Source organism: Rhizophagus irregularis, chromosome 11 (genome assembly GCF_026210795.1).
Source record: "Rhizophagus irregularis chromosome 11, complete sequence".
In the NCBI taxonomy this organism is placed as follows: domain Eukaryota; kingdom Fungi; phylum Glomeromycota; class Glomeromycetes; order Glomerales; family Glomeraceae; genus Rhizophagus; species Rhizophagus irregularis.
Window position 1 is genome coordinate 3,588,514 of NC_089439.1, and position 26,038 is coordinate 3,614,551.

Consider the following 26,038-nt stretch of genomic DNA (forward strand, 5'->3'; position numbering starts at 1 on the left):
GATCGGATTAAATACTGCATTTAGGTAGCTGTCATACAAAGTTTTCTCCAGATGGATTTTTTGGATTAATTAAATTAAAAATGCGAGTTTCAGAAGTTCAAGATCTTTCTGATATGGTAGAAGTAGTTCATAATTCTACTACTGGAGGATTTAATACAGCACAAACAATTTATGGTTTAGGTGGAAATCAAAAAGTTCTTTTTTATAAATGGACTGAATTTTTAAATAAAGAATTTACTAAAATACCACAAATCCTTCAGCAGCATCATTTTGAAATTTCAAATGAAAAAAATGGAATAGTAAATGTTCAAACAAAAGTTGATGGAGAAAAAATAGAAATTTCAATTCTTAAAAAAAATATAACTCCTTTAATTAGTTTTCCAAATATATTGTTACCAAAGAAATTATCTGCAGAACGACAATGGTACTTATATGAGCAAATCCGTGAACATGTTACTCATCCAGATAAAAAAGATCAATATTGTTCAAAACCACTTATACCAAAACCTAGTAAAGACAAATCTGAAAATTAGATAGATATTTAAGACTGTTGCTAATTTGCATTCAGGGTGAAATCACCTAAGGGTGATTTCACTCATGATTAATTTATTAAATAAAATTCAATATTTCTCACTTCGTAATTTGCATATAAATCCCCTGTAAATTTTTTAAATTTTTTGATAGGAATTATAAAAAAAATGAGTCGCAACGATAAATAAAAGAGAATAAGTGAATGAAAAAGGAAAAAAGAATGAGGGTGAATGAAAAAAATAGGGAGAGTGAAAGGGAATGAAAGAAACGAAGGGGGAGCGAAGGAGGAACAAAATGGAGCAAAGGGGGAGTGAAAGAAATGAAAGGAACGAAAAAGAACAAGTGGGAATGAAAAAAAAAATGAAAAGAATGAAGGGGACGAAATGTAGTAAAGGGGGAATAAAAAAATGAAAGGAACAAAGGGTAGTGTAAAGAAATGAAAAAGATGAAGTGGGAATGGAAAAAAAAATGAAAATAACGAAAGGTAGTGTAAAGGAACGAAAAAGATGAAGTGGGAATGGAATAAAAATGGAAGGAACGAAGAGTAGTGTAAAGGAATGAAAAAGACGAAATGGGAACGAAAAAAAAAGAAAGGAACGGAAAAAACAAAGTGGAAACAAAAAAAATACGAAAGTAACAGGTGACCAAGTGAAAACCAAACCCATAAAATAAAAGAAGAAATAAAGTTAGTAGGGAACGGAAATTACATGTAATAAATAAACGAAAACAAAAAAAAATAAAAAACATACCTTAGTAGTTGCAGAGAAGAACCGAAAGACCTAAAAAGAACGAAATACAAAATGTAAGAAACGAAATATAAGAATGAAATAAAAAAATAAGAAGAAACGGCCATGTAGTGCTGGACATACCTTAATTGCAAAACCGAAAGAGCCAAAGGACCTAAAAAAACGAAATAAAGTTAGTAGGAAACAAAATGCAAGAAGCAAAATGAAAAAAAAGACATACGATAAATTTTGTGGCCGAAAGTCGAAATGAGATTATATTAGTAGGGAAACAACATATAATCGATTTTTGATTAATATCTCATTGCAACCATCGTGTGTACTTGATAATACCCATCAGAGCCGAAGAACCTAAAAAGAAAAAAAAAGAAAGCATTAGAAACAAAATGGAGCAACGAAGAAACAAACAAACGAAAAATAATAAAAATACCTTGACCGCAGAACTGAGAGAGCCGAAGAACCTAAAAAGAAAGAAAAGAAAGCATTAGAGATATAATTAAAACGAAATAGAGAAACAAACGAAAAAATGAAAATACCTTGACTGAACCAAAAAAGAGTCGAAGAACCTTAAAAGAAAAAAAAAGAAAGCATTAGAAATAAAATTAAAACGAAATAGAGAAATGAAGAACGAAAAAAAATGAAAATACCTTAACTGCAGAACCGAAAAGAGCCGAAGAACCCTAAAATGAAAAAAAAGAAAGCATTAGTTTAGGAACAAAAGTAAACAAATAGAGCAACAAAGAAACAAACAAATAAAAAAAAAGAAAATACTTTGATCGCAAACCCGAGAGAGCCGAAGAACCTAAAAAGAAAGAAAAGAAAGCATTATTAGAAACAAAATTAAAACGAAAGGGAGAAACGAAGAAATAAAACAACCGAAAAAAAATGAAAATATGTTGACCAATGACCACAGAACCGAAAAGAGCCGGAGAACCTGAAAAGAAAAAAAAGAAAGCATTAGAAACGAAATGGAGCAACAAAGAAACAAATAAACGAAAAATAATGAAAATACCTTGACCGCAGAACCAAGAAAGCCGAAGAACCTAAAAAGAAAGAAAAGAAAGCATTAGAATATATTTTTTTTATTCAGATTTTAAAATAAAGATGCGGTTACCAGTATTTATTTTAAAACTGTGTATAAATAAATAACTCATCAAATGATCAGATATAAAAACTGGATTTCGTCTTGTAATAAACTGGTTTTTGTCTTGTGATCCGAATATTTGGAATTTACGTCAGAAATCACAAAATCGCATTTATCTCAAAATGTATAAAATGTCGATTTGGTCCCTTTTCCCCTTAGCATTCTTGCCCCACCTGATGACCTATTCGGAACTATAGACTCACTCCAGCAAATGACCATAATACTAGATTCTACTGTAGGATTAATGATAAAGTTGAATCTTGTAATATTGAACTATGGAAAAAGGAATTTTTTGAATATAGCAGAGATTGTATTATTCCAATATACAGTCAACTCTGGATATAACGAACTTTCCGTTCATAGGTCAAGTTGGCAGATATAGTGAATTCGTTATATAATATACCGAACTAGTTTTCTTTATAGGTAATTTAGGCCAAATTTGTAATGCTGGCCAAAATTATAATTTCTTTTAACATAAATTTTCGAAAAAATTACTAGTAATTCTGGCCAGCATTATAAAATTGGCCTGGACTACTATATAGTCACATGACCGTTCATTATAAAAAGTATAAAGTTATTATATAGCTGATATATAGGGGCTGGTTAAGTTTAGTTCGGATGCGTTATATAGTGTTTTATTATAAAAGTTCATTATATCCAGTGAAATTATTTATAAAAAATCGGTTCTGGAAATTATGATTTGATATAGCGAGGTTTCGGTACAAACAAGTTCGTTATAACCAGAGTCGACTGTATAGTATATTAGATTGATTTGTTAAAGGTTCTTTTATGATAGGTAAAAAATATATATAGTATCAATAATACTAATTAATAGAAAAATACATATTTAAAATTAATTTCAATTATATATATATTTATAAATAATAAATAAATTCAGCAGTAAATTGTTAAATAAGTAAAATACCATTAATTAATTTTTTATATGAATTATACACGTTAATGAATTATAAATTATAATAATAAATATTACAAAATTTTATACTATCAAACCATTTAATGATTTACTGATACCTTTTAACAAACTAATGATATATTAGAATTTTATTTATCAATAATAGGAAACTAATATATTGTTTATTTTTTGCTGATTAAAAAATGAATTAGTTTAAAAGTTATCAATTTCTAATAAGGTAAAATTAGTGTTCCAAAAAAAATCTGATCTGATCTGTATTAGGACCCTGAAAAATCCTTATATAGGTAAGGTCCCAAAAATATTTTTTACTAATAGCTCTAAGCAAAGGTTTTTACTATAATTGCTAAGCATTGTTGATATCTAACCTCAAAAATCATACGAAAATAAGCAATTTAATATTCTAACCTAATAAAATTTTCCATTTTTTTATTTTCAAATTTTTATAATTAATTAGCTTTATCTTTAAAAATCAATAAATTTTATTAATCAAATTTAAAACAAAAATAAAACATATTACATTAATAATTTTATAAGATTTTCTCAATAATATCTTTTCTTCCGAAATATTCAAAATAATATTTTTTTTTATTACCCAATAATTTTAAGATATTCCCTTCAATTAAAATGCCAGACGGTAAAATATGATAAAAAATATTAAATGCTAAATGATGCGTTAAAATATAACAACCCTCTTGAACTATATCACTAAAAAGATCAAGATGAATAGGGATGTAAACATGTAATGAAATATATGAAATATCATCTAACGTTGTTATTGGTTCATTGGCAAAACAATGATTTGAATAAGCTTCATAATAAATAGCTATAATCTGGCCAATACACATTTGATTTCTATATTTAACAAATACATAGTTTCCTTTAATTAATGGTACATCTCTTGAAACATTAGCATTCTCTATATCTGGAACTATAGAATTATTAATATTAAATCCTTTTAAAATCAATAACAAATCAATATATATAACTTAATAACTTACTTTCGATTAAAGATTGCTGGAATCTTTTTTTATTTGACTTCTATTTGTTTCTTAACTTTTCTAATTCCTCAATATGCAACTGAGTAGGAGTTAATGAAATACTATTTCTATTTTCCTTCCATCATTTTTCTCTTTGAGTTACAAAATATTGATTAGGATCTTCATTTTTTGAAAAAAAAGAGACTAAATTACTGGCTTTATTTGGCATAATAGAATTTGATGAATTTAAACCTAAAGATATTGATTTTTTTATTTTTCATTCTAAAGGTTTTGAACAATAAGCTTCATGATGAGACCTTTGAAGAATTAAACTTTCAAAGTTCAGATTATCATCCAAAAGAAATTGGTATTTATTATTAACTACAAAAAATTATAATTAATAATTATATATAATATAATATGAATAAGTAAATAAAATAAAACTTACCACTATCTCCACCATTGATAATTGATAAGTTATTTGGTTTTTCATTAATTCTTTTAAGTTGGAACTGTCCCTCATTAAATATTAGATCGGAATAATCACTATCAAATATTTCTGCAGAACCATGTTTCATAATTACAGATACTTCGTTTAACACAGCTGGAATATCTGATTCGTCACCTTCAGATGTTTCACTTTTTATTTCATGCTCATATCTACGATTAATGCTTAGTGATTCTTCATTATGAATTATGATATCTATCATCAAAAATAATTACTACTTTTGGCTCATTAATTACAATAGGCAATTCTACTGGTTGAAGCATTTGAAGAAATTCTGCTAATTCACGAGCAAGTTGATAAGAATTATTTAAGATTTGTAGAATTTGATTATCATCAGGCCATAAGCGAAGCATTTCTAAAGAATTATCATCAATAGAATCAGAGTTTAAGAGTTACATTCGAATTGATAACCTATAAACAAAATAAATAATAATGTAAATAAATCAAATAAATAATAATGTAAATAAACAAAATAATATAAAATTGTAAATTATTTAAAAAAACTGAAATGACCTTCTCTTACAGATTTTTCTTTATTAAAATTCAACTTTTCATTTCTTAAAGCCTTTGTGTGTTGTGAGATTTTTGGAACTATTTAAATTAATTCTACAAAGTCAAAATCTGAATTAATTTGACGTGCAATACCAAAAAAATGTTCTATTGGCTCAGAACTATGAAGCCAAAGTAATAGTGGAATTAAAGGATAAAAGTCTCAATGTGCTTTAACTAAAAGAACCATTGATTCACATAAAGAATTAAGAATTGCGAAAGTCTGATCAGCTAAAAAGTTATTGCAAATAGAAATAAAATCCAAATAAATATGATAATAAAATAATTATTTTAATTTGTATCATATAAAATTTTGGTTAAAATTAACCAATAAAATCATATGCATAATGTAATAATAAATTAAAATTAACCAATTAAAATCACTTTAATTACATGCATGTGATATCTAAAAATAGCTAAAATTTGCGTTTATTAATGATTTTTTTTGTTTATTTTCAAAAATACGCTTTTCTCTTGTCTTTTATATTAACACTTTATGGTATTTTAGTTCGTCTCTTCTTTTTTCTTTTTAAAGTATACTTTAATTATCTTTTTACAATATTAACAATACTTTGGAACACTTTAGTTTATATATTTAATATAGTAAGACACCCACATACGAAAAGCAAGAATAAAAGCAAGAATAAAGAAAAGAAAATGTACCCACCATTCACATACGAAAGAAAAGAATAAAAGAAAGGAAAAATGTACCCACCTATCTACATACAAAAGAGAGAAAAGCTGCTTTTAAATAAATAGTGGAGCTGTTAAGCAAGGTGTGAAAATAGGATATACGCATATTTTTCATATATTTTTTTACAATAATATGTTATGGTTTGAGTCTTTTTTTGTTAGACTGTAGTATAAATGTGAATATATTTTTCAACGGCCATGTATCTATTGCTTATTAAATATATTTGCAATTTCTTTTATAATATTTGCTTTAACCTGGAAGAAAATGTTGTAAAATAGGGCTGGATATTTATGGCATTTTCTGCCTTCCAATTACTTTGTCCGGGGAGGGGGAGGGGGGAAGAGGGGGGTAGTCTGACAATTTGTCATTGTTCGTTAATCGTAGCAACCAGCATTTTTTTACAATATTATGATTTTAAGAAACAAAATACTTTCAAAAAAAATTTAAAGAAAGAACTAACTTAAAAATATTATCATTTTTATTATTCTTTACAAAATCCCAGAATTACCTGCTCTAACTATTATCCCAAGGTTATGTATTAAATTTTAAATATATTTTACAAAGAGTACATTTTATTAATTATGATTGTTTTTTTTATAGTATATATATATATATTTTAAAATTGAAAATAATGTATCCATCCATTCACATACGAAAAGAAAGAATAAAAAAGAGAAGAAAAGAATAAAAAAAAAAGGAAGAAAAGAAACGTACTCTAATCACCCATAATAATCTACTAATAAAATTATTATTATTAATGTATAATAAATAATAAACATATATTACAATAAAAATATTTTTGTGATGTTAATTCGGGGTTAATATAATATCATTATGATGTAGTTACGATATTAACATATATCGCGGGCCATAGTACTCCTATGCATAGTACCCCCTTGAAAAATTTCATAAAATTGTATAGTACCCGGGGGGATATTTTACAATTATCTCGTGATCTAGTGATCAGATTTGAGCCATCTTTTTTTTGTTTTTGATAGCTCTTATTGAGTTCTTCAAAATAAAAAAAAGATCATTCAAATTGGACTGGTAGATCGTGAGATATTCGCAAAAAACGGAATTTTTAGGCTTTGTTTAGTACCTGGAGGTACAGGGTTAAACCCCCGATTTTTGCAAGATTAATTCGATATTAATATGATATTATTTAATATACAATATCAAATAAAATTGTAATATTAATTCAATGTTAATATGACATTATTACGATATGGCTACGATATCAAATAAATGTAAAATATTTTTGCAATATTAATTCGATGTTAATATGATATTACTACGATGTGGTTACGATATCAAATAAAATGTTAAATATTTTGTAATATTAATTCAATGTTCAATATTAATTCGATAGTATTAATATGATGTGGTTACGATATCAAATAAAATGTCAAATATTTTGTAATATTAATTCAATATTAATACAATATTACTATGACATAGTTACGATATCAAATAAATGTCAAATATTTTTGTAATATTAATTCAATGTTAATACAACATCACTACAATGTGGTTACATGATAATATTTACATCGCATAATGATCGCAGCGATATCGCAGAGATATCGAACTAATTAATGTCGAATAAATACAGTTACGACTAACTTAACGATGTTGAATTTATTTTTTATCAAAATATCGTAATGATATCATAATGATATCATTGCGATATCTAATCAATATCGATTGTAAACTCCAAGTTTCAGCAAAGTAATCCTGATACCAGCCTATGTGTCTATAAGTGGCATAACCAGAACAAATGTCTAGACTTTCATTATGTTTCAGATAGAGAGAAGGGGAGATAAATATAGGCCTGTAAATCTTTTAGTAATTATGAAAGAAGATAAAAACCACTACTGTATTATTAAAGATCTTCACAAGTTAGTGTACAATCATAGTAAGCATAAAGGATGAAAATACATCTGCCGATATTGTCTTCATGTATACTCTTCAGAGATAAGATATAATAAACATTTACCAAAATGCAAGGGTCTAAATAATGCCCCCAACGACCACAAATGCTGGTGAAGAATAGAAGTGTCAAAGCTTTCTATAATCATAAATGCATGCAACCAAATCCATATTGAATAATCTGGGATCTTGAAATGCTAACCGAAAAGCTGACTCCAGAAGAGAAAACAAAGTTAATCCATACAAAAAGGCTACAAATGCATAAGCCATGTGGTTATTGCTATGTGATTACAGTCAACTCTCTTTATAGTCACACATTTGGGACAGTCCATATTTGGTGATTATAAAGAGATGTGACTATATAAAAAATTTCTTATATTTGTATATCATAATTCCGGCCCAAAATTAACATAATTTTAGCCAGAATTATACTTAAAACTTTATTGTATCGTACCTTAACCAATATTAATCGTAAAGAGATGATCTTACCGCCATTCGATTCGTCTTAATGAGACGGTTCTAATGGTATAAAATACGTCAAAATCCAATCACTAGATTAATTTCCGAAATTAAAAAAATATTAATGGTTTTTGTGTAATAACTCTGCCAATATTGATCCTAGAAAGATGATCATACTACCATTCGATTCGTCTTGATGAGACGAATCTAATGGTATAAAATACATTGAAATCCAATCACTAGATCAATTTCCGAAATTAAAAAATATTAAATGGTTTTTAAGTAATAACTCCGTCAATATTGATCACAGAGAGATGAGCTTACCACCATTCGATTCATCTCGATGAGGCGATTCCAACGAGCTATAAATCGTCTTTTTACAATCACTAGGTACCGAGAAATCTAGCAAAATGTTAAATGGCGCAGTAAACGTAAATCAAGAAATATTATAATGCCGATGTTTAACATTTTGTTGAATAACTCGTCAGCCAGTGATCCGAAAAGGATAAAACTACCACCATTCGATTCGTCTCAGTGAGACGATTCTAACAAGCTATGATACATCTTTGTACGATTATTAGATGCCAAGTTATTTAATATATTCTTTATATAACTGTGATTATAAACGGTTCTTTTTAATATAAGATTTTTGAGAATAGGTGTGATAGTGACTATAGATAGATTGTGACTATATAGGATAGATTTTAATAATAAAGTGTTTTGAACATTCAACTGGTGTGACTATATAGTAGAATGTGACTATAACGGGAGTGATTATAGAGGGAGTTGATTGTATTCGTATAAATAGTTTACTTAACTATGAAATTGTAAGTCACGATTTATATAGAGGACCTGATGCGCTAGAAAGATTTGTCCTCAAAATCAAAGAGAAACTCTTAGCTATCTAAGAAGATTTATCTGCACCGGCTGAAATGATAATGGCACCAGGAGACTTGAAGGTGTATAATGAAGTGACTGAATGCTGGATTTGTAAGTGACCTTTCTTAAAACCAGCACCAGAGGTAGTACAAAAACTTGAAAAAGTAAAGCATAATTTATTAGAAATCAAATAATGGGAATCATGTATGGAAAAGGAACATCCTGAAAAGAAAGAAGCGTAGAAAAGATACCGAGAAGCTTTAAGTGCACTTAATCGAAAGTAAAAGATTATGACTATATAAATGGAAACTATTGAGGTCCAGCCCATGATACTTGTAATAAAAAGTTGTGGATAGGCTCTTTGAAAACTAAAGTACCCCTTATCTGTCATAATTTCTGGGGATATGACTTTCATTCAATTATAAAAGTTGTGAGCAAGTTCACAGCTGATAAGCTAAATTGCATCCCAGAGAATATAGGAAAGTACAAAGCCATAGATGTTAGCCAGCTCTGATTTCTTGATAGCTTTCAGCATATGGGAATGGGATTAGATAAATTAGTAGAATGTCTAGGAGGAAAGCCTAAAAAATTCCCCCTAACTATTAGGTACTTTACTGAGAAAGGCTATTCAATAGATAAGATTAAGTTTCTTTTTTGAAAGGGCATTCAGAAGTTTTAGAGGAAACAATCGTGCTATCATCCAATTTTAGTGACAGTTCTTTCACAAGTCCCTGAACGAAAATGCCTTTTAGTAAGTGACAGTGATCCACTAGGAGAGTTAAAACAATGCAAAAAATAAGGCTTACTCTTATATTCCATGCCCAAGAAAGTGTAAGACGTAGCTTATCATAAGATGAATATAATAGAAGAAGTTTAAACGACTTCAGGAGATGAAATCGGTATATATCACGCTTTTCCATCATGTATATTCGAATCTCTATCATGTATAGCTAATCAAAACAAAAATTCAGTATTCCCATGAAGACCAATTGTATATTGACAAAGGAACTTAAGACTTATCTCACTTGAATTCCGATAGTATAAAGATTTGATGAATCTCTACTTACACCTCTAAATTTCTCTAATATATCATCCAATGTATCCTTAAGCATTCTTGGTAGCTGATATTTGTCAGACGTCCACTTTGTAAGGTCATATTTATGTGGGCCACCACATGCTAGTTCACAAACCACTTCTTGTTGATCAATTTTGCATAATAAATCCGCTAGATAACCTGTTCAAGACATTCTTTTAATATCTTTTTGTTTTCATTTCGTCTTCAGCAACTGGCGACTACTGTAATTTCTCCCCTAAAAGTTAGATATTTGAGTCTAGGAAATGGAAGTAATGAGAAAAATTGAAACTTACTAAGGAACACGACAAAAACTGTTCAATTTTAGGGCACCCTGAAAAATAGGAATGACATATTCTTCAAACTACTCTCTTTCCTCACAATCATTTTGTTGAATTAGGTTATATTCAGATTCAAAAGCATCTAGACTAAAAAAGATGGTAAATCATGCATTTAATGAAAGCTAAACTTGGCAAAAGAGATTTACAATGTCCCAATAGCATGTTCAACCCAATACAGGATCTTCTTTCAGTCTTCTTCATTGTATGAAAAACCTTCATTATATTCTGGTACTTTTAAATCCCTTATTTTTACCCATTTATCATGGATCCATGAAGCTTCTATCAAAAACATAAATGTGTCAATATTTGTGGTCAATACTGCTTGAATTTTTCAAATGCACTTTACTTAGTCACCTTGCTTCTTAATTTCTCACCAAGAGGCCCAAATAGATGATCACAAATTGATCTAATTTCTTCGTAATATATGGCATTAACTGCAGGTGCGTGGTCGGTCTGCTATAAGCTCCACCCAAAACTTGGGTTTGAACTTTTTTTCTATCTGTGAACAAGGAGTGAGATCTAAAATAAGGCTGTGCATAAGACTTCACAAAAATAGTAAGATTTAAAACTATTCAATAAACGTAATCTGTAGTGGATCTATTATCAAGAACAAAGCTTACTCGTATTTTGACATTGTTGATTTTGCATGATATTTTTCCATTACCGACATTATATGGGATGAAGGCAAGTCATCACCAATCTCAGAAAATAACCGCTTGTGAGTATTCTTTAATGGTACTAGCTATAGAGGAGAGAGATATTAGTAATTGATTTCAAAATTGAATATTACTTAACTGTTTGACATAAATAATAGGGCTACCACATTTAGTCTGAACTTGATAACTAAAAAAATCATACTTCGTCCTGATTAACAGTTGCATCGTTAGAATCGTGTTCAGATATAAAAAGCGGATTCTTAGCATTTATGATTGTTTCTAAGACTATTATTCTGAGTCACAGAGAAAAAAATTAAATATGTAATGCATAGACGAGTTTGAATAAATTACCATCTTTCGTATCATTTCTACCTAATAGGCTAGAATTGGGGAATTCTCTACTATCAACATGGATTCCATCATCCTCAGATCCATCATTGGGTAATTTTTCTTTTTCATCAAAGAATTTCTCTGAGATCTTAGTAGTAGTTGATCTAGCGTATTGTTGAATTTGCTCTGTTGTAACTGTGGCTATAGTTATGTGCTGAACTGCTTTGTACGGGAAATCACGTCAAGAGTGAATTATTTAGTCTAGCATGTTATATTGTAAGTCGTTGAGCTAGATGTGTGTGTCACAGGCTCCACCCACCTCAGCCTCACGGCCTCACAGTACCTACTTGGCCCCTATAGGGCTCAGGCATCCCCATATCTGTCACCATCTGTCACTTCCATCTGTTATATAATAATATACTAAAAAAGGATAAAATAAGGGAAAAGAGAGGAAAATAAGAGAGAATCAGAGGGGTATGACAGATATAACAGATATGACAGATGTTTCAGAAATATTGGAAGAGGATAATCTCCAGAAATATTTTTGATTTTACCCCCTAGATCTATCATACTGTTATAAATCTGTCATATGATTAGGATTCAGTCTAATCATCTGTCAGAAGTAGTGAGATAACAAACCAGGTAGATTAACAGGTAGGTTAGCAGGTAGCTCCTAGAAGGTCTGTAAAACCAGTAAGACTAACTCTGTCCTGCCCGTCAGAAAAAATAGTAATTGAACAATAAGTAAACCATAAGTAATATATAAGGATAGGCAACATGTATACAGCAGAAAAGCTTGCAACAATCTTCGGCTGCACAGTCTCTGATCTTATACTAACTATCAATAGGGGGATACTTCTTGAGCAATGCAGAAAGCAAAACCTGTTAAAAATCTCTGAATTTGTAGGCCACATTCTGGAACACATTCCAAGTAACAATTTCAGACCACATCTTTTAGAAGTCAATCCAATCTGAAGAGCTAAAGCTGAACAAGTACTCTGAAAGTGGTATAAAGAAGTAGAGAAGGTATACGACAGGGCAGTAGAAAAGAAATAAAAAGCGGGAGATGCTCTTGGTCGATCATATGAGGAGGAGGGTATTGGAAATCGTGAACTTTGTGAACTTGAATGGAAGGCATATGATAAGGCTTGTAAAGAGATAACGGAAGCTAGAAAAGAGCAAATTATAGTAAAACAAGCTCTTGAGCGGTTTGGATTTCAGATATATGTGGATTGAAAAAGGGGAAGGGAAGATTTAGAGCAGTCGTAAAGGTTTGTGGTTTATAGTTTTTTTTTACTCCTAGAAGATAACTGGGTAAGATCAGAGGACCACATGACCGCAGGACCGCAGGACTACAGGACTACAGGAGGGTAACCAGGTAGGAGTGCAGATTTTTGGAAAAAATATTCGGCAATTAAAGATTAGGTAACTATAAATTAGTACTCGATTTGATAAAACAAAAAAATGACTGCCCAAACTAGCACTCAAGCTCAAGTTATTCCCAAATTTGGTGAACAAAAGAAGGCCTTCAGTATCGATAAGCTTAAATGGCTCATTAACGCTGCTAAAAGTATGAGTGTCCTTGATCAAGCTAAACGTTATCTTTGCAGTTACTTTATCCTCTGCTCTAACCCACATGAAGTCTTTATGTAGCAGTCAGAAATCAAGAATCTCGAACATATCCCTGATAAAAATATTAGTAAACTTATCCGTCCAATTACCAAAGTTTTTTACAAACAATCTGAACAAGGTTCCTCACAAAAGGTCAAATTCAATATCAACAAATGGTTTATGATTGAATATAGCACTAGTCAAAATTGGTGCTATTGGGTACATATCAGATACCTGATATGTGTATAATATATGTAATATATATGTATGATATTTAACAATACTACACATATCGGGTACCTGATATGTGTAGTATAAATGTAGAAAATCGGTGACACATCATGTAAATATCATATACACATCTTACATATATCGGGTAGTCAAATATCAGTGACATATCTTATAGATATCATACATTTAACACACACATATCGGGTAGTAAAATATCAGTGACATATCTTATAGATATCATACATTTAACACACACATATCGGGTAGTAAAATATCAGTAATATATATTATAGATATCATACATTTAACACACATATATCGGGTAGTAAAATATGTAAAATATTGGTAATATATATTTTTATTGTATACGTTTGACAATTTCATATTAAAACTAATAGATTTATATCTCTTTTTTTTTATTTTAATTTGGGCTAAATGAAATTCAATTTTATTAAAATTTATAAATTTATTTACATAAAAGCAATAATACAAATCTTACACTATCTGCTACGTAAAATCAAATAAAGTTGAACATAATTATACTATGTAATATGTTAAGTTTTACTGAAAGTAGCAATGATAATAAAATTACCTCTTTGCTTGTTTTGTTATATCTGTTTATTATTTAAAAGAAATATCAGTGAAAATATTAGTAAGTATATTAATTAATAGGAGAAAATAAAATAGAAATGTTAATAAAAACGTTAGTGGTAAATATAGAAAATATTAGTAAAAATGTTAGTAAAAAGAAAGAAAAGTTAGTAAAATAGAAAATGTTAATAGGAGAATGTTAATAAAAACATGTTAGTAGTATTTAATATTAATAGAAAATGTTAAGTGGTAGAAAACATTAGTGAGAGAAAAGAAAAAAAGTATTAGAACGTCAATAGAAAATGTATATATAAAAAGAAAAAAACAAGCATAATGAAAATATACCTTTATGTTTATTTCTAAATATAAAAATAAAAAAAAAATATATTAATATTATTTCATAATAACTAAGTAAAAAGTTTGTTTTAAATAAAAAGTTTAAGAGAAAGGGCTTTTACGAAAGAAAAAAAAATAAACAAAGTGCGAAATATAAATACCGAAATCATGTGATCAATCGCCTAATTACAATAACAAATTCTGATTGGGCCATAGATTTTAACCGGATTATTATAATTAATAAAAAAAATGCATTTATACTATTTATACTAGAATTACACTGCAAGTTAAACTCTTTATCGCTTTAAATAATACAAAACCCTACTTAAATATACCAATTAGTCACAAATCGGGTACTTATCGGTAGCCTATTTGTCACCTATCAATTAAAGAGCACCGTCGAGTCGAGTCGAGTTATATGTAAACTCGATTCGGCTGAGTTAAATCGAGTCGAGTCGAGTCAAGTTAAAATTATAAAAATATAAACTCGACTCGATTCGAGTCAAGTTGGCCCGTCAAACCGAATTGAGTCGAGTCGAATTAAATCACGTGATTTTAATTCGGCTATGCTGATCATTTCCTTTTTTTGGCGATAGCCATTCCACAAAATTCCATTTTTGTAATTTTCAAAAATTTTTCGTCTCGGATTTTGTGTAACATAATTTCCAAAAAAGGAAATTCCATAAATTTGGCCGGAATTATGTTTAATTCGGCTTAACTTGACTTGACTCGACTCGAATCGATTTGATTTGATTGTAATTTTCAACTCGACTCGACTCGCGAGTCAACTTGACTCGTTTCGGAGCAACAGGGCGGACATCCCCATATTATCACGATATTGCCGATCATTTTGCCGATCACTTGTCCAATATTATCACATTAAAAAATACCGTTGAATTAGTTTTTTCACAAATTCTACATAATAATGTATAAAATTTCGATTTTATTTACTTTATTTTATTTATTGTTAATAAATTAGTTCTTAAAATAATTCATAAAGATTTTGTCAAATATCAGACATATATTAATTTTACAATAATTGTAAACATTTATTTAATGATAACTTTTGGGTTATCAAAAATTATCCAGGTTTATTTTAGCCATTGATTCTTGAATACCTAAATAATATACTGTAAAAGTTTCAAGTTTCGCCCGAAGATCTGTGGCTTCGCCCGAAGCTTCAAAGTCACGTTAGCAGATGATCGGCATATATATAGCATATATATTAATTATTGAAAATTTGACGTAAAATCTAACTTTGGAAACACACCTTATTTTGCCACAATACTTTTATATTAATTTATTGATAAATGAAACTATTAAATAAAATAATTTAACATAAATTGTCAGAACATTTATTGCTTGGAATAAAGCTTCAAATTTAACGTGATATCACTTATATCATGATCGGCAAGTGATCGACATTGTGATATAATGCATATCCGCCCTGTTTTTCGGAGTACTACCTATCATGCATACCAGTCAACATGGTAAATCACTGATTTTTCGTAATATCAAATAATAAATATTTATTTAGAAACTCCAAGAACCTACAAAAGAAAAAAAAAAGTAATGTTACTAAGGAAAAAAAATAAACGTGAAACTCCTCCTTCCCCATTTACCTTTCACTAAAGTCCGGTTTGTATAATTCGTCTGGCGTTCCTACAATAAAAGAAAAAAATGTAACGTTAGTAATGTTACTAAAAGAAGTAAATTTCTCTCCCATTAATACCTTCACTCAAAAGTCTGGTTCGTAATTTCGTCCAGCTTTCCTACAAAAAAAAGAAAGAAACATTAGAAACGTTTCTTATTTAACATACATGACACACTACACCCACCCAACTTACATCAAGTGTAAGTCCGCCTTCTAAGAGTCTGGTGTCCTAGTCCTACAAAAAAACAAAGAAAGAAACGTTAGTACGTTTCTTTAATATTCAAAAACCAATTCCCCTCCCCTATTCCTAACATTATCCAAGTCCAGATTCGTTTTCAAGAGTCCGGCGTCCTAGCCCTACAAAAAAATAAAGAAAGAAACGTAAGTATGTTTCTTTACATAATATTAAAAAAACATTTTCCCCTCTTCCCATTCCTTACATTATCCAAGTCCGGGTTCATTTCCAAGAGTCTGGTGTCCTAGTTCTACAAAAAAAAAGAAAGAAACGTTAAAAACGTTTCTTAATTACAGTAAAACACATAACCCCAGTCTCCTTCTCCCACATTACCTTTATTGGTTCGACGGTTCGTCCTGGTCTTCAAGGTCCGGCGTTCTACAAAAAATAGGAGTCCCACAGGTTGAAAAGTGAAAAATCAGGCACCAATCGGTCACCAATCAGGTAGCTAATTGGTGACTGATTGGTGACTGATTGGTGCCTGATTGGCATTTTTGCCAAATACCGTCACCAATCAGGCAGTTTGCTAACCTTTGATCCAGTGATCAGAAAAAGATGAAATATAGCTCATTGGAATTGTCTCAACAAGACAAATCTAATGGTAGTAAAATCGCATTTCTAGGATTAATACTTGATGAGAAATTAAGTAAAATATAAAAATGAAAATGTATCATTTATATTTTATTTAATTTTTTATTAACTATTAATCCTAGAGATGCGATTTTACTACCATTAGATTCGTCTTGTTGAGACGATTCCAATGAGCTATATTTGATCTTTTTCTGATCACTGGATTAAAAGTTAGCAAACTGCCTGATTGGTGACGGTATTTGGCAAAAATGCCTATCAGGTACCAATCGGTCACCAATCAGGTACCTGATTGGTGACCGATTGGTGCCTGATTGATGCCTGATTTTTCACTTTTCGACCTGTGTCCGACCTACAAAAAAAAAATAAAAAATGAAATATTTTTTTTTTAAGTATTGATTTTTATTAGATTATCAATGATCAATAAATGATTGGATTCTAACCAAAACTTCACGTGATTTTGCAAAACCCTAGTTTCGGCAAGCAATCCTAGATCGGATATTACACAGATGACTAGATTGACCGGATTGATCAGATAATCTGGTCAAATCCTATTTTTTTTTATTTTTTTTTAAAAAAAAATATTTTTTATTCTCCTTCGGTCTTCCCCTTCAGAATTCGGCTTAAATGGCTTAGGACGTTCGTTTTTCTAAGGGAACACCTTCCTGGAACTGGATTTCGGCTTGAAGGTAAGTTAGGAGGAGGGGATTTCGTTTCTTTTTTGTTTTTATTTATTTATTTATTTTTCTAACGTTTCTCTTTATTCTTTTTTGTAGACTTTGGCTTCTTGGATTATTTGGGATATTGGGTAAGTGTATGGGGTGGGTTTTTTTGGAATTTACTTTGAAGAAACGTACTAACGTTTCTTTTTTTATTCTTTTTTGTAGATTTTGTCTTCTCAGGTTTTTTGTAAGTGTGTGGGGTGGGTGTTTTCGAAATTTACTTTGAAGAAACGTACTAACGTTTTTTTTTTTATTCTTTATTGTAGATTTCGGCTTCTTGGATTATTTGGGATATTGGGTAAATGTGTGGGAATTCTTTCGGAATTTACTTTGAAGAAACGTACTAACGTTTCTTTTATTCTTTTTTTGTAGATTTCGTCTTTCCAGGTTCTTTGTAAGTGTGTGGGGGTGGGTTTTTTCAGAATTTATTTTGAAGAAACGTACTAACATTTCTTTTTTTATTCTTTTTTGTAGATTTTGTCTTCCCGGGTTCTTTGTAAGTGTGTGACGGTGGGTTTTTTTGGAATTTACTTTGAAGAAACGTACTAACGTTTCTTTTTTTATTCTTTACAATTGTAGATTTCGGATTCTTGGATTATTTGGGATATTGGATAAGTGTGTGAGGGTGGGTTCTTTTGGAATTTACTTTGAAGAAATGTACTAACGTTTCTTTTTTTATTCTTTTTTGTAGATTTTGGCTTCCTGGATTATTTGGGATATTGGGTAAATGTGTAGGGAGTTTCAGAATTTACTTTGAAGAAACATACTAATGTTTCTTTTTTATTGGGATATGGGTAGTGTGTGGGGTGGGTTTACTTTAAACAAACATAATAATTTTATTTTGGTTCAAATTAATAAATAATTTCATATTACTATATAATAAACTATAAACTAATGAATATATTATGGCTTGAATTAAAATCCGAAAAAAAAAATTCGGTATAATAATAAAAAAATTATCGGATTGAACAGATTCAATCCCAATTTTCTGATGAATTTCGGGGCATACCTATACCGTACTGTAGGTCATATATATGACATACTATGCCGAAACATTTCACTTTTCACCGATATATAGATGCCTGATATATAATTGATAGCATAGATTTTGACCAGTATGTATCGGTGATATATTTGGTACCCGATGTGTACCCGATATATGTAACTGCCCGATATATATCCGATTTATTACCGATATATAGGTGCCCGATATATACCCGATAGCATAGATTTTGACCAGTGTAGTACTGTATGTGTAGTTACCTGTGACTCTCAAAAATCCTATATCTTTAAGCTAGATGGCCAACTTTATCTCAATATCTTCCCAGGATTTCTCCATATCCTGCGTCCAATTTTCACCTTTGAGTCTATAATCCATCAGGTGGTTAAATATCTTCTCTCATGTTCAGGATATCTGGTGTTCGGGTGATTGGAATCTCACTGAGTATATCATCAAGTGGTTAGCCGGTGTATCTGCTAGAAGGAAAATGTACTCGATTTTCTACTTGAAATCCGGACAGGGTTGGGGTAAGAGTATTACAACAGATTTCATTCAACGTAGCGTCTTAGGTACTCAACTCGTTTATAAGATTAGCGATTCTCAGACAATTCTTGGAAGTTTTAATAGGCAGTTACAGGTTAAGGTTCTTCTTCTTCTCGAGGAAATGTCCACAGAAAAAACACTGGTCGAATGAAGGGCTACCGGGTAAATTTCATATACCCGATAGCCCTATTATATGTTTTCGATTTTAACCTGAATGGCAGCTGATCGATCCACCCGATTTGTGACCGGTTCTCGGCGCAGATCAGGTATAAGTCATGTGACTTTCAGGTTAGAACATAACGGTAAAGTGCTATATGAATATCGGGAGAATTTCAGCAATCCGATATTTCTCCGAACTATTTATAATATTAGATGTATATTTGCTACATCGAAACCCGAAACTTATTATTTATTCATTTATATATACTATATATTATTCATTTATTTATTTATTTAACATAATAACATATATATATATTTATTTTATTATTATATTTTTAAAAATTATATTCGTTAATTTATCCTATTCTATCTATCTACATTATGTTGTTAATGGTTTGGAATATTATTCCAGTTGGTTCGATTCCAACAAACAACTATTTTTCCCAAAGTTTTTATGCCAACTCTTCCGAACTATTGCCTACTAATACCAAACGAATTAAGCAGAAGATGGATATTAGATTGTGGTGGATTAGGTTGATTTTGACTTGGTAAAATTGTGAGTGAAATATTATTTCGTTCTCTATAAAAAAAAAAGAACGTTTAGTAAACGTTCTTAACGAAAAAATATTAAAAAAAATAAGTTCTGGTACCTTGTGTCAATTTCATCTTGAGCGAATTACCTACAAGAAAACGAAAAAAGTAACGTTAAAAATGTTACAAAAAAAAATAGAAAAACCCTTCTATTTACCTTTCGTCCAAAGTCCAGTTCGTAATCTTGTCTGGCGTTCCTACTAAAAAAGAAAGAAACGTTAGTACGTTTCTTTAAAACAATTAAACACCATACACCGCATTATCCCATATACCTAAGTCCAGGTTCTCCCAAATTCCTAGGAGTCCGGTAATCTAAAAAAACAAAAAAAGAAACGTTAATACGTTTCTTTAACATAATTAAACACCAACGCTATACACTTCCCCATATACTTTACCGGGTTCTTCCAAATTCCTAGGAGTCCGGTAACCTAAAAAAATGAAAAAAAGAAACGTTAATACGTTTCTTTAATACAATTAATGCCATACACTCCTCCCATATATTTTACCGGATTCTTCCAAGTCCGGTAACCTAAGAAAATGAAAAAAGAAACGTTAGTACGTTTCTTTAACACAATCAAACGTCATACGCCACCCATATATTATACCGAGACTTCCAAGTTCCTAGGAGTCCGGTAACCTAAAAAAATTGAAAAAAAGAATGTTGATACGTTTCTTTAACAGCCCCCATATATCTAAATCCGATTTATTGAAAAAAAATATTTAGTTTCGACAAAAAAACTTACCGAATTTAAATACCGAGCTCAACAAATCCTACAAAAAAAAAGAAAAAGAAACGTTAAAACGTTTCTTAATAAAAAAATAAAGTTTCGTAACGATTTTCGTTACGAAACTTACCATTTCGACCTTAGAGTACCAGAGCGGCGGAGCCTACAGATTCTACAAAAAAAAAATAATAAGAACGTTAGAAACGTTCTTTGAAAAATAAAAAAAATATTGAAAGTTTGAAACTTACCCTCTCTTAGGCCTTAGCATCCCAGTCCGGTATAAAAGTCGAAGGGACCTACAAAAATAAATAAAGAAACATTAGTAACGTTTCTTTAAAAAAAAAAATAAAAAAAAAGAATCGAAGTTTCAAAACGAAACTTCGAAACCTAACCGAAATCCAATATCCAGAGAGTATCTACAAAAAAAAGAAGAAACGTTAATATAACGTTTCTTACAAAAAAAAGAATAAAAAAAAAAGATTGTTTCGCAACGTTTAAACTTACCGTTTCGAAACACCGAGCCGAACACTTGAACCTACAAAAAAGAGAGAAACGTTAATATAACGTTTCTCAAAGAAAAAATTTTTTTAAGTTTCGTAACGTAACTAAACGTCACGAAACTCACCGTCATTTCGAATTTCACAAGGCCGAAATACTTGAACCTACAAAAAAAAGAGAGAAACGTTAATATAACGTTTCTTACAAAAAAAATAAATAAAAAATAAGTTTCGCGTTGTGAAACTTACCATTCGAGGTTTGCCATTTCGAAGCTCCCCACTTGAACCTACAAAAAAAAAGAGAGAAACGTCAGAATAACGTTTCTCAAACTCTCAAAGAAAAAAAAATTGTAAGTTTCGCAACGCGTTGCGAAACTTACCGTTCGTTTCGTTGAAAAATGAAAAAAGATATTTCGAAGTATACTTGAAGTATATCTTCGAAATGTCGAATTTAATTTCGTCCGTCTAAGGAGCCGCCCAAAAGAAACCGAACTTAAAAAGAAAAAAAAACGAAACGTTAATAAACGTTTCGTTGAAAAAAAACAAAAAAAAAATATATTTCGAAGTATACTTCAAGTATACCTTCGAAATGTCGAGTAAGGAGCCGCCCAAAGAAGTCGAACCTAAAAAAGCAAAAAAAACGAAGCGTTAATAAACGTTTCGTTGAAAAAAAAAACCCAAAAAGAAAGACATTTTGAAGTATATATACCTTCAAAATGTCTTATTGATTTCCGTCCGTCCAAGAAGCCAAGAAGCCGCCCAAAGAAGCCGAACCTAAAAGAAAAAAGAAACGAAACGTTAATAAACGTTTCGTTAGTCGAAAAAACAAAAAAATAATTATTTCGAAGTATACTCGAAGTATACCTTCGAAATATCAAGTTCCGTCTCCAAGGAGCTGCCCAGCCGAACCTAAAAAAGCAAAAAAAACGAAGCGTTAATAAACGTTTCGCTAGTCGAAAAAATAAAAAAATAAATTATTTCGAAGAAGTATACCTTCGAAATGTCGAATTCCGAACCTATACCTTCGGCGTTCTGGACCTAAAAAATAAAAAAGAATATTAGTGCTAACGTTCATTAAAACAAATAAAAAAAATTTTTTGCTTACTCCGGAAGACTGGAACTAATTTAGATACCGGTATATGTCTTCGGCTTCCTTAAAGTCTCCAAGAGTCCGGCGTTTCCTTCAAAAGAAAAGAAGTCCGGAGACTACTAAAGTGAAACTTTTTAATCCGTTTCTGCATGTTGCAGATTATATTCCGAACGTTGGACGAGCTTGCCAGAAGTTAGAAATTTGATTTCGAGTTAAATATTTGGTTCTTCAAAAGGTGTGATAAAAATTTATTTATTTAAAGTATTGTAAGAAAAAAGTTAAAAAAAAATTAACTTTAAAGTGTAAAAAAAAAAGTTTATCAATTAAAAAAAAGATCGAAGATTTTTGTGGGAATAGAAATAATTACATGCCGTAAATTATTCCAATGACCTATCAGACTACTGATAGGTATAATAAAATTTTCTGATATTTTAATGATATGTCTTTAAAAAATCAGATTTTTTTCATAAAATATTATTAAACATTTCGGATTACCGATACTTGTAAATGTTTAATATTGCCTATCATGCCATATCGGGTTTCTGATTATTTCCTGATATTTGACCAATACGTTATTACCCGATATTTCATCATTTGACCAGTGAAAGCTAGTGGAATAATCTGTATCGATCGTTGAAGGATAAGGTAACAGGCGATATAATGGAAATCCATGAAAAATATAAGACGCCAACATATTACAAAAACTTTATATTCACCATTGTCCTCACCAATGAAAATGCTCTCAGAATGGAAAATGATGATAGACGCACAGTTTTCTTGGATGTATCACCATCCCGCAAGAAAGACCTGGAATATTTCAAAAAACTTGGTAATACAATGAAATATCCGGGTGTTAGTGAGGCGTTCTATGCATACTTAAGAGCCATTGCAGATGCTTATCCAGACTTCAATGGGAATCCACTATCTATGATAACATCTAAGCAGGATCACATCATATCGACTCTCCCACCTCTATTTCAATTCATAAAGGACACATACCTCATAGTAAAATCATATAATCAACTTACCTGTACAAGATTTTTATAGGGTATATGCTTTATACTGTGAAATTCATTGCATTTCACTCTTATTAAAGATAAACGCTTCTAGAATCCTATTAAATAAGTTGAGTATAAATAGTAATCAGACTTATGTAAATAAAAAGTTAACTCGAGTATATAGTATATCCAGAGAGGATCTTTACAAGAAATACCTCAGCAAAAACTGGATACATGAAACAGATGAAATCAATATAGAGGGAATTGATATAGAGACTCCTAAGAAATTCGCATCTGACCTTAAAGCCTTGGAGAATTTCTTGGTAAATATATATAATCCAGCTAATAAGTCACAAGTACAGGAGAAATCTGCTGAGGAAAAATCCGCACCTGTTATCGAAGAGCAATCAGTTGCTAAAAAGACTCCTCCACCAGTACCATCTAAACCTGATTATTTGAAGGTAAAACCCGCACCTATCATTGATAAAAACCATATTTCTGAGGAATCTCCAGCTCCCATAGAGTCAGACACTGATGAAATTATAGACAGTTTCTCAGACTGTTATTTATCTGACAAGGAACCTGAACAAGAAGATGGGCTGCCTGCTGAGGAACCTGCACTTGAAGCTGTTGATGACTATGACATCTTAGATGACTTGCTATCTGACTCAGATCCTATAATCACGAACCCAGCTCATGAACAACAACCCAAATCTCCTACATCTGTCACTAAATCTGATCCAGAACTAATTCCTAAAGAGCAATCTATCCCAGAACCTGACACAGAACCAGAAATTGACTTGAATCCTGAACTAAAGGAAGGTACTCAAGTACACTGGGTTTGGCAAGAAAGACGCCGATGGGATCATAAGTCATAGGTTAAGAATTCAAAGGACCAGGTCTTCAATGATTTTTACAATACAAGTAAGGAATTATGGGCTAAGTACCAAAACACATCAGACGAGTATGATTGGGATATACTTGTGTTTGAGATAGAGGAATGTCCCACAGCACATGTTGAGAATGAGTACCAGTACTACCTTAGGGAAGTAGTAAATCGTTTCAAGGACTGGACCGAATAATGGGGACTTACCTAAAGCACCCAGTCAGGGCCTGGAAAATGCTTATATATGTAAGTACTGAGTCCGTTACCGGCATAGAAAAATTTTATGATGTAAGAATTTTATAATGCTTAATTTTGAGAAAATTTTATACTATGTAAGATAATTAAATTGCATATTTTTGGTATTATTTTAAAATACTAAGAGTTTCTAGTTGCTTATTTTTCATATTTATAGAACTTTTTAAATTATTATATATTGAATTTACAGTGGCAGCCAAATGTTATGCATCACCTGAAAAAAAAATTAAAAATTTAGATATCTCATGATCTAAAAGTGATTGATGGCTAAAACTTAGAATTCTAAAATTAAAAAATTCAGGCTACCTATATGCAAAATTTAGTGTTAATTGATTGGCTAATTTATTAGTTACATGGCAATATGGCATTTAATCAAAAAGCTCTGATGCATTTCTTTTGATCGTTATGAAATTCTTGAAAAATCTAAAATTTTACGAGTTATTGATATTTTTTATGGTAAATTAAATGACAAATTAGGTAATAAACAGCTTAAATTACTAAATAGGTTAAAAAAAAGTCAATAATTCTTAATTAATTTATTTAGATAATATATTTGATAATTACTACTATGTTAATAAATATATTATAAAATTAATAGCAATATTATTATAAATATCCTAAAAAAAAAGTTTTTATTCATTTTCTTAATGGAAGAAATTATTTCAAAAAAAAAAAATTTTGTGCGATCTTATTCGTAAATATGAAATGTGATTTGGTAATGATCATCATTTTACATAAATTCTATATATAGAAATAATATTTCATCATTAAGCCAGTTCATAATTGATTGAACGGGATATTTGGTCAGTTGCACTAAAAATTCAGACCAATAAATTTAACTGTAAAATGATCAACTGACCGCTCAACGTGAACCACCAAAAACGTAGGTCGTTTTGGTCGAGTAGACAAAAATACTGACAAAAATAAACAAAGCCATAACTATTGGTTGCCTTATGTTTATCAATCAAACCAACTCAAAATTGAACTTTGATCATGAGATTAGTGTAACATGACCAAAAAAGCCGATCGAACAATTATGAACTGGCCTATTATCTCAGCATCTAGCGATCACAGAAGGATAAAATATGGCTCATCAGAATCATCTCATCAAGGGTGGTAGCCACATATTTCTAGGTACGATAGGTGTGGAGTTATTCACTAAACTGTCAAAAAATTGGCATTTCTTTATTTGGTGTTTACTGTGCTGCAGTACGTTTTGATGTCTAATTTCTCACTCATCGCACTTAAAGATATGAAATTACCGCCATTGGATTCGCTTTTATGAGATGATCCTGATGAGCTGTGTTTCATCTTTCTGTGATTACTTGATGCGAATTTATATGCCAAAACTTCCTGCAATACAGTAAACATCAAATAAAGAAATGCCAATTTTTTGACAGTTTAGTGAATAACTCCACACCTATCGTACCTAGAAATATGTACCTACTACCATTAGATTCGCCTTGATGAGACGATTCTGATGAGTCATATATGATCCTTCTGTAATCGCTAGATGCTGAGATAATGATGAAATATTATTTCTATATATAGAATTTATGTAAAATGATGATCATTAC

The 26,038-nt window shown here is 30.4% G+C and overlaps 6 protein-coding genes across 6 annotated transcripts; 3 read left to right on the top strand and 3 right to left on the bottom strand.

Moving 5' to 3' along the window:
• Nucleotides 1-80: 80 nt before the first annotated feature.
• OCT59_003256 (uncharacterized protein) lies at nt 81-533 on the top strand (the record flags this gene model as incomplete). Its single annotated transcript, XM_066145500.1, has 1 exon — nt 81-533. One exon carries the CDS (start codon nt 81-83, stop codon nt 531-533), a length of 453 nt encoding a protein of 150 aa, XP_065996218.1.
• An 87-nt stretch (nt 534-620) lies between these two features.
• Nucleotides 621-2,637, bottom strand: OCT59_003257 (uncharacterized protein; the record flags this gene model as incomplete). The annotated part of the gene is made up of 10 exons (XM_066145501.1): nt 621-657; nt 1,281-1,310; nt 1,401-1,431; nt 1,608-1,625; nt 1,705-1,735; nt 1,811-1,840; nt 1,922-1,954; nt 2,046-2,076; nt 2,287-2,317; nt 2,592-2,637. The coding sequence occupies 10 exons, from the start codon at nt 2,635-2,637 to the stop codon at nt 621-623; spliced, it is 318 nt and encodes a 105-aa protein (XP_065996219.1).
• A 7,351-nt stretch (nt 2,638-9,988) lies between these two features.
• On the bottom strand, nt 9,989-12,135 carry OCT59_003258 (uncharacterized protein; the record flags this gene model as incomplete). The annotated part of the gene is made up of 10 exons (XM_066145502.1): nt 9,989-10,078; nt 10,154-10,297; nt 10,373-10,581; nt 10,801-10,847; nt 11,014-11,039; nt 11,135-11,279; nt 11,381-11,502; nt 11,619-11,701; nt 11,768-11,968; nt 12,090-12,135. The coding sequence occupies 10 exons, from the start codon at nt 12,133-12,135 to the stop codon at nt 9,989-9,991; spliced, it is 1,113 nt and encodes a 370-aa protein (XP_065996220.1).
• A 7,066-nt stretch (nt 12,136-19,201) lies between these two features.
• OCT59_003259 (uncharacterized protein) lies at nt 19,202-19,408 on the top strand (the record flags this gene model as incomplete). Its single annotated transcript, XM_066145503.1, has 1 exon — nt 19,202-19,408. One exon carries the CDS (start codon nt 19,202-19,204, stop codon nt 19,406-19,408), a length of 207 nt encoding a protein of 68 aa, XP_065996221.1.
• A 673-nt stretch (nt 19,409-20,081) lies between these two features.
• OCT59_003260 (uncharacterized protein) lies at nt 20,082-20,868 on the bottom strand (the record flags this gene model as incomplete). Its single annotated transcript, XM_066145504.1, has 8 exons — nt 20,082-20,099; nt 20,168-20,210; nt 20,283-20,322; nt 20,406-20,438; nt 20,517-20,539; nt 20,616-20,647; nt 20,767-20,781; nt 20,866-20,868. The coding sequence occupies 8 exons, from the start codon at nt 20,866-20,868 to the stop codon at nt 20,082-20,084; spliced, it is 207 nt and encodes a 68-aa protein (XP_065996222.1).
• A 2,201-nt stretch (nt 20,869-23,069) lies between these two features.
• OCT59_003261 (uncharacterized protein) lies at nt 23,070-24,198 on the top strand (the record flags this gene model as incomplete). The annotated part of the gene is made up of 2 exons (XM_066145505.1): nt 23,070-23,327; nt 23,419-24,198. 2 exons carry the CDS (start codon nt 23,070-23,072, stop codon nt 24,196-24,198), a joined length of 1,038 nt encoding a protein of 345 aa, XP_065996223.1.
• Nucleotides 24,199-26,038: the final 1,840 nt, after the last annotated feature.